This window comes from Notolabrus celidotus, chromosome 1, assembly GCF_009762535.1.
Source record: "Notolabrus celidotus isolate fNotCel1 chromosome 1, fNotCel1.pri, whole genome shotgun sequence".
Taxonomy (NCBI): Eukaryota; Metazoa; Chordata; class Actinopteri; order Labriformes; family Labridae; genus Notolabrus; species Notolabrus celidotus.
Genome location: NC_048272.1, coordinates 1,116,252 through 1,124,526, shown reverse-complemented (window position 1 = coordinate 1,124,526; position 8,275 = coordinate 1,116,252). Strand labels below are relative to the sequence as shown.

Below are 8,275 nucleotides of genomic sequence, written 5' to 3'. Positions count from 1 at the left end.
ACACACACATTTCTTGTTTTTGTATATTTGTGGGGTTCCAGGTTACTATCTGGGGCCCATTAATGGTCCCTACTGCACACAGACACTGACTGCATTAAGGATCTATATTTCAAATTAAATTCTCTTCTTTCTTGCTTCCTTCATTCCATTTATTTTCCCTTTACACCTGAAATTTCACATGCCTTGTTAGCTCATTAACTACTGTATGTGCTATCATCTTAACAAAGGATCATCAACGATAAGACAGGGTAGTAACATGGTAATCAAATAACCCTGGAGTTAAATGTAAGCACAGTTTTTCACATCACATACGTTAGCCTAGTTCTACTCTCCTAACACTGTTGATTCACCGCGCATTATCATGAAAAACAAACTTAAAATAAGACTTGAGGCAGCTATGCTATGAGGCTAAAAATAAAAGGAAATGCTTTCAACAAGTAATCCTGAGGAGCATGTATTTATTTTACCAACAGGTAAATGATCAGACTGCACTTTACACAAAACAAAAAAAGTGGTAACCCTTTGAGTAACACTTTGTTTAACGTGTATCTCTATAACGTCATTATAAAAATATTTATAACGAGGTTATAGCACTGTATAACTATAGAAACACTCATAAATGATCTTAATGCTATATAACAATAATAACTGTTATGATTGTTATAAAGCATTATAATAATTGATGAGTGTTTATAACTATATGTGTACAGTGCTATAAGGTCATTATAAATATATTTATAATGCGTTATAGAGACAGGTGGAAACAATACAACAAAACAGACCTTGAACAAAAAAGTGTTGGAGGGCAAACTGAAAACATGTCTCCATACTCCCGATCAGTGAACTGCTTTCATTACAATTTTCTTCTCATGGCAGTTATTCTATTTTTGATTAAATACGTGACTGCTTTCCAGTCTCTTTTTTGCAGCGCTTGCGGTACTACAGAAATGCAGCGCTCACAAGTCGCTTTACCTGGATCATCTTGTCTCACAATGAACTTCTTCAGATGTTTTTCTACTGCAGCAATCTCCTCGGTTGTCCAATGCTGTACAGCAGCTTGCTTACCTAAGTAGACAGAAAGAGATTACATTTTGATTGCGCCACATGCTCATCAGGAGCAACTGAGGTTCAGTATCTTGCCCAAGGATACTTCGACATGTAGCCAGGGGAGGATTTGTGTTCATTAATAATGTTGACGCCTTCAGTGAGAATCTATAATGTAAATAGTCATGAAAATAAAGAAAACCCATGAAATGAGAAGGTGTGTCCAAACTTTTGACTGGTAGTGTATATATATATATTTGAACCATTGTCACACAATGGGCCACAGTCCCTTCCTGGGTAGGAAGCTCTTTTAGGTGTATTAAGAATTCAGGGACATGCTTTTATTCAGCGATATTACCATCAACACCTTAACATTAAAAATAATGGAGTGGCACTGGCCCAAAAAAGGATGTAAGTCCCAAAGCTTACCTCTCTTTCTTGCGGACACACTCTTTTTTTGGACTTGTGATGTGGAGGTACATCCTTGCAGGGATGACATGCTGACCTCATCTTCTGACCACTGTTGTTCTGGCATACTGACATCTAGACACAAAAAGAACTTTATTAAAGAAAGAAGACATCAAATACAGAGAAACTGTCACTACAGTGATTATTATCTTGTAATTTATAAGATCATTTAGTATATGGCATTTGTGTCTCTTAAATCCCCCCTCCAATCATCCTTTGTGTCTCTCTTAAAGCGTTCTCAGTGCTCTTTAAATTGGGATTATGAAGTTTTTAGCCAAAATCACAAAACCTGCCATTTCCCAGGGCTCTTCTTCTGCAGAGCGCCAGTAGCTCATTAGTAATGTGTCTTTGAGTCGTGGGCGGAGACGGCGCTGCTCTGCACCCTCCCCCATTCACGCGGACACTCCCACGCTGCTGAGAGCTAGGTCTTTACACTAGGTTGAAGGTTGAAACCCTGCAGCCCTTCCACCACAGGTTGTTGCATCACAACCCCAGTCTGTCTGAAACTGCCAGTGTGCGTCTGCGTTTAGTTCACAGCAATTTGAAGGAAGAAATATTCAGAAATGCAATGTCACACTTACTTTTCTGCTGATATGTCCTGTAGCATCAGAAAATGCCACATGAACATCTGAACAACATGAAAAACACGATTTTCATGGGAGGGGGTCTTTAAGAGGTAAAGATCAATCTGCTTTCATCGTTCAAGCTCACCTGTTGAAGACGCTGCCTGGCTTTGGACATGTGATGTGGAGGTACATTCTTGCAGGGATGACATGCTCTCCTCATCTTCTGACCTCTGTTCTCCTGGTAGACTGACGTCTGGAGACAGAAAAGGTTTATTCAACCATGCAAGACAGACATGTTGACCCTAATATTAAGTAGTCAGTAAAGCTAGCTTGATAAGGATATTAATCAAATAAATGTTGTGATTGTGACAGTAGTGTTCAAGGGTATAAAGATTTTTTAAATGATCCGTAGTAAAAATGTATGCCATCGCCAAAGGTTCACACTGCAAGACAGTATTTTTAACATTGGGATTCTGTATCCATCAATGTCACTTTTGAATAGTGAGCTGTTACTCAAATAATAATCATGAAGGGGTATTCGAGTACTCGAGTAATCGTGCCCATTCCTTCTAAAAACTTTCAAAAGAATCTGAATATGTCATATATTCACAATAAAGCCTAAAAAAGGAACACACTTGGTATCAATTTACAAAACAAAATGGGGAAATAAAATTGAGTCAGTACCAGGCTCACTAGCAAAAACAACAGACATGTTCACAGTCATAGACACACATACAAGAATCAAAAAAAGGCTTACAGGGTGGCAAGAGCTTCTTCTCAGCCTCGGTGAATCCCTTTCAGGCTTAGAAATGGAAGTGCCCTCTGTGCTGTCGTCATCTGAATCGTAGAGACACCCAGCAAAATCTTGTACTCTATCCCACTGCAGAAAAGTAGACATGGAGACATGGAGATATGATTTTTTCCTTTTTGTTGACACAGTAGAAAAACAAATGGCAATGGAAAGCACCCATCAGCTAAGTAACCACACTGTTTTAAATAAGTTTTAGGAGCTTACCATGAGACTTTTTGTGCGTCTCAGTGATGGAACAAGTAAATTATCTGATTGCTCGTTGGAATGGTTGCTTGGAGAAGCCTCATCGCAGGTTTCGTTCACAACACTTTCTGAACCGTACGAATGATTAGAAACCTCTGGTCCACTATCCATCTGCAAAAAAAAAAAAAGCTATGTACAAACATTCATACATACATACATAAATGCACAATCTATTAAAACCAGAAACATGTTTATACAATTGCTTGACTAAAAACATTTGAATTAAATTAAAAGCATCAAAGGCATACCAGAGTGTTTTCTGTTATCTTCCTGAGAACATCACGGTGTGGAGTGGGACTTTTGTTCTCCATAAAGTCCTCATCAGTTTCATCACTTTCTGAATAATCAACGAGCGAAAACCCTTGGACAGTAAAAACCTAAACATAGATAAACAGAGAAAAGTGAATTTATGGTGGTATCTGCTAACTAGAAAAGTTACCTGAAGCAAAAACTGTTTCCCTCTGAAAGCACAGCATGTTCTTTATGAGGTATTAGCACCTTCTCATAACCCATTACAAGGGTTTGCAGTGGGTTACATTCTAAATATTGCTTTAAAACATGTACCAGCTCAGACAGTGTACAATTCTTAATGTTAAAATCAAAGTTGAGATTATGCCAGGTGTGGGACAGTGGCATAAAAACAGTTTCAGTGAGAACCATACGGGAGGACCCCATAAGGGTCAGACTAGAAACATACAAGTGTGTAACAGTATCTTACCTGGTCCCACTGGGAGAGACTAAAGGAAGAGTGTTTTTGTGACATAAATGACCCCATAAGGACAAGACTGGAAACGTGTGTGTGTTTGACATTAACTGGTCTTCATCACACCACCCAATAAGTTATCATGACTGCATTAAAGTTATTTGTGAACACTGGCCCATTTCTGTAGTAGAACAACATCACATACAAGTCACCACAGATATTAGTGATGACTGTGTCAACAATGTCATTTTACCTGTGGTTGAGTCTCATCTGGCTTTGATTCCTTGTGGAGCATCTGATGTACAGGGCTGGTCTCTGTCTCTACTGCAGGAGTCTGAGGGTCTGTCACCTGAAATTTAGATACCAGAAGAGAAGATCCATAGAACTGACAGAGATTATAATTGTATGTAGAGACATTCACAGCAGGCTAATAAGGTTCCCTAGTGGTAGAACAGGTTCTGAAACAGTACAGACCTTCAACCTTGGAGCACAGCATGGTCTTTATGAGGTATTAGCACCTTCTCATAACCCATTACAAGGGTTTTCAGTGGGTCACATTCTAAATATTGCTTTAAAACATGTACCAGCTCAGACAGTGTACAATTCTTAATGTTAAAATCAAAGTTCAGATTATGCCAGGTGTGGGACAGTGGCATAAAAACGGTTTCAGTGAGAACCATACGGGAGGACCCCATAAGGGTGAGACTAGAAACATACAAGTGTGTAACAGTATGTGACCTGGTCCCACTGGGAGAGACTAAAGGAAGAGTGTTTTTGTGACATAAATGACCCCATAAGGACAAGACTGGAAACGTGTGTGTGTTTGACATTAACTGGTCTTCATCACACCACCCAATAAGTTATCATGACTGCATTAAAGTTATTTGTGAACACTGGCCCATTTCTGTAGTAGAACAACATCACATACAAGTCACCACAGATATTAGTGATGACTGTGTCTACAATGTCATTTTACCTGTGGTTGAGTCTCATCTGGCTTTGATTCCTTGTGGAACATCTGATGTACAGGGCTGGTCTCTGTCTCTACTGCAGGAGTCTGAGGGTCTGTCACCTGACATTTAGATACCAGAAGAGAAGATCCTTAGAACTGACAGAGATTATAACTGTATGTAGAGACATTCACAGGCTAATAAGGTTCCCTAGTGGTAAAACAGGTTCTGAAACAGTACAGACCTTAAACCTGAGAGCACAGCATGGTCTTTATGAGGTATTAGCACCTTCTCATAACCCATTACAAGGGTTTTCAGTGGGTTACATTCTAAATATTGCTTTAAAACATGTACCAGCTCAGACAGTGTACAATTCTTAATGTTAAAATCAAAGTTCAGATTATGCCAGGTGTGGGACAGTGGCATAAAAACAGTTTCAGTGAGAACCATACGGGAGGACCCCATAAGGGTCAGACTAGAAACATACAAGTGTGTAACAGTATGTGACCTGGTCCCACTGGGAGAGACTAAAGGAAGAGTGTTTTTGTGACATAAATGACCCCATAAGGACAAGACTGGAAACGTGTGTGTGTTTGACATTAACTGGTCTTCATCACACCACCTATTAAGTTATCATGACTGCATTAAAGTTATTTGTGAACACTGGCCCATTTCTGTAGTAGAACAACATCACATACAAGTCACCACAGATATTAGTGATGACTGTGTCTACAATGTCATTTTACCTGTGGTTGAGTCTCATCTGGCTTTGATTCCTTGTGGAGCATCTGATGTACAGGGCTGGTCTCTGTCTCTACTGCAGGAGTCTGAGGGTCTGTCACCTGACATTTAGATACCAGAAGAGAAGATCCTTAGAACTGACAGAGATTATAACTGTATGTAGAGACATTCACAGCAGGCTAATAAGGTCCCCTAGTGGTAAAACAGTTTGTGAAACAGTACAGACCTTCAACCTTGGAGCACAGCATGGTCTTTATGAGGTATTAGCACCTTCTCATAACCCATTACAAGGGTTTTCAGTGGGTCACATTCTAAATATTGCTTTAAAACATGTACCAGCTCAGACAGTGTACAATTCTTAATGTTAAAATCAAAGTTCAGATTATGCCAGGTGTGGGACAGTGGCATAAAAACAGTTTCAGTGAGAACCATACGGGAGGACCCCATAAGGGTGAGACTAGAAACATACAAGTGTGTAACAGTATGTGACCTGGTCCCACTGGGAGAGACTAAAGGAAGAGTGTTTTTGTGACATAAATGACCCCATAAGGACAAGACTGGAAACGTGTGTGTGTTTGACATTAACTGGTCTTCATCACACCAGCCAATAAGTTATCATGACTGCATTAAAGTTATTTGTGAACACTGGCCCATTTCTGTAGTAGAACAACATCACATACAAGTCACCACAGATATTAGTGATGACTGTGTCAACAATGTCATTTTACCTGTGGTTGAGTCTCATCTGGCTTTGATTCCTTGTGGAACATCTGATGTACAAAGTCCCCTGGTTCAATGGGCTGCATGGCAAACACTCCTCTTCCTGCAAGAATATAACAAAGTAAACACTTCATTCTGGGCAGTCTAAAAGACGACGTCTCGTCGATGTATTACCTGCAGACAATGCTCACTCTCCCAGTTGTGATGGGGACAGCAATAAGAGGTATTTTAGCCTCCTATAAGAGGTCCCTCGTGAATAAATTCATTGATATGCAAGTACAGTGTATATCTGCAGTATTTTTCAGCAGTTTAGCCAGTTGTAACTTCCTTTTTTTGGAGATGGGCCCTCTCTCATTCTTGTTTTCTCTGTTCCGTTCCATTGAACTGAAAGTGCTGTGAGCTATCTAGTGCAGGTAACACACCAGTAAAGCGTAAGTACATCATACAACCAAATTTCAACAAGATGAACTATCACTGTGACTTTTGACATGCAACATGGACCACAAGTTAGAAATTAATGTGGTAAAAGGATGTTCTAGTCTACTGCCCTTAAATTCTGCATGTACTGAAACTGAAGAACTGAAGAGATTCAGTATAATAGCACAACACTGCAGCCTTCATAGCTCTTGGGAATGCCAACAAAACCTTTTTTTTATATGGATGCAACACAGAAATGTGGAATACTTTAGTTCATTTAACCCATGTTTAAACCCATGTTTAAAATGGGACCGATGTGGTCCATATAATCAGTACTTGTATTGACATAATTAATGTATATCAGACTGATGCCACTGATCCGTAAACCAATCCAGATTCTAAAATAAATAGAAATAGAGAACAAGAAAGTGCAACTTAAGGGTTCCTGTACCATTTTAAAAATCAAAATTACAGCTTTTTGAAACCTTTAAAACTCAGTAAAATAAGTTAAGACCCAACAGGCTATGGGGAACAACAAGGAAATAACTGAATTCCATACATGTGAATAATGACGTCTACTTTTAATATTTTGTAATGCAGATGTCTTATCCCTCTTCACTATCTCTCCTCACCTAGTATTTTCATGTGTTCAATTCGCCATAACCCTATGGAAACAAAGGTCCCCAGTTGGGGGAATCTGAGAGATACAGAGCAAAAAATTGCACTAATCATGACAGAATACAGCCATGGTGAACATCAAATTAGACAGCATACTCTGGGTTGATTCATTTTCAGTTACTTTATGTAAATTGTGAGACTAATGTTTGAATAATGGCTCATAGTGGCAGATGGTTCCAAGCTGTGACAAAAATTGGCATTTTGGAAACCTTGCCTGAACTTTTGGTAGTATAATGTCTCTATTTTTGTCTGCTTAACTTTATCAGAATCAACCTTTGCAAAGACAATGTCAATATATTGTACTATAACTTGATAGGGGTTTAACGCTAGGGCTCCATCATTCTAAAGGATACTCATCCTAAATAGTATTTTTTAAGGCGAGACTGAAATAAATTTTGTTTGTGCTGTGTGTCCTATCTTCATTTACCCTTCATCAGTAACACATATACCGATATTTACACATCTCAACAAATTCTCAGAGTGTTCCCTTTACTATGACACACAAGTATTCAAATAGACCTTGTGGTTGCAGAGATATACTCATTTTATCATGGGTAAGCAATTTTCAAGCAGAGGCCTAAACCGCAGCAAGGCTAATACCACAGCAACACTGGATATTTTAGTAGAATATTTTAACAAAGCACTCTGACTACCTTGCCTGGACTGTAAAATATCACATTAATTTCTATCACTCTGATTGAAATTCTTTTACAAAAGCAAAAAAGCCACACATAACCTGAAACACAAATAAACTCTGCCCTGTCGTTATATATCCACTTCACTGTTTTGCTTTTGAAATGCATAAGTTGGGTCAAGGAACCTTCTACCACTTACCTTTGTAACTGTCGACGAGTCTTGACATAAATCCAGACTTGTCAGTGCAGGACAGAATATATGTCATTGCATCATCTACAGGCTTGATTCTTCTTCTCCT

The 8,275-nt window shown here is 39.0% G+C and overlaps 1 protein-coding gene across 2 annotated transcripts; it reads right to left on the bottom strand.

Annotated features, from left to right (window-relative positions):
* Nucleotides 1–441: 441 nt before the first annotated feature.
* On the bottom strand, nt 442–8,218 carry LOC117830043. Of its 2 annotated transcripts, XM_034708072.1 has the most exons (11): nt 8,176–8,218; nt 6,255–6,349; nt 5,532–5,627; nt 4,812–4,907; nt 4,089–4,184; nt 3,483–3,509; nt 3,381–3,452; nt 2,836–2,958; nt 2,224–2,331; nt 1,474–1,587; nt 442–1,065 (listed from the first exon to the last, which is right to left on the bottom strand). In XM_034708072.1, the coding sequence occupies exons 1-11, from the start codon at nt 8,201–8,203 to the stop codon at nt 1,015–1,017; spliced, it is 906 nt and encodes a 301-aa protein (XP_034563963.1). In that variant the 5' UTR covers nt 8,204–8,218; the 3' UTR covers nt 442–1,014. The 2 variants fall into 2 exon arrangements, with proteins under 2 accessions (XP_034563963.1, XP_034563880.1); XM_034707989.1 differs by having other exon boundaries at nt 3,381–3,509.
* Nucleotides 8,219–8,275: the final 57 nt, after the last annotated feature.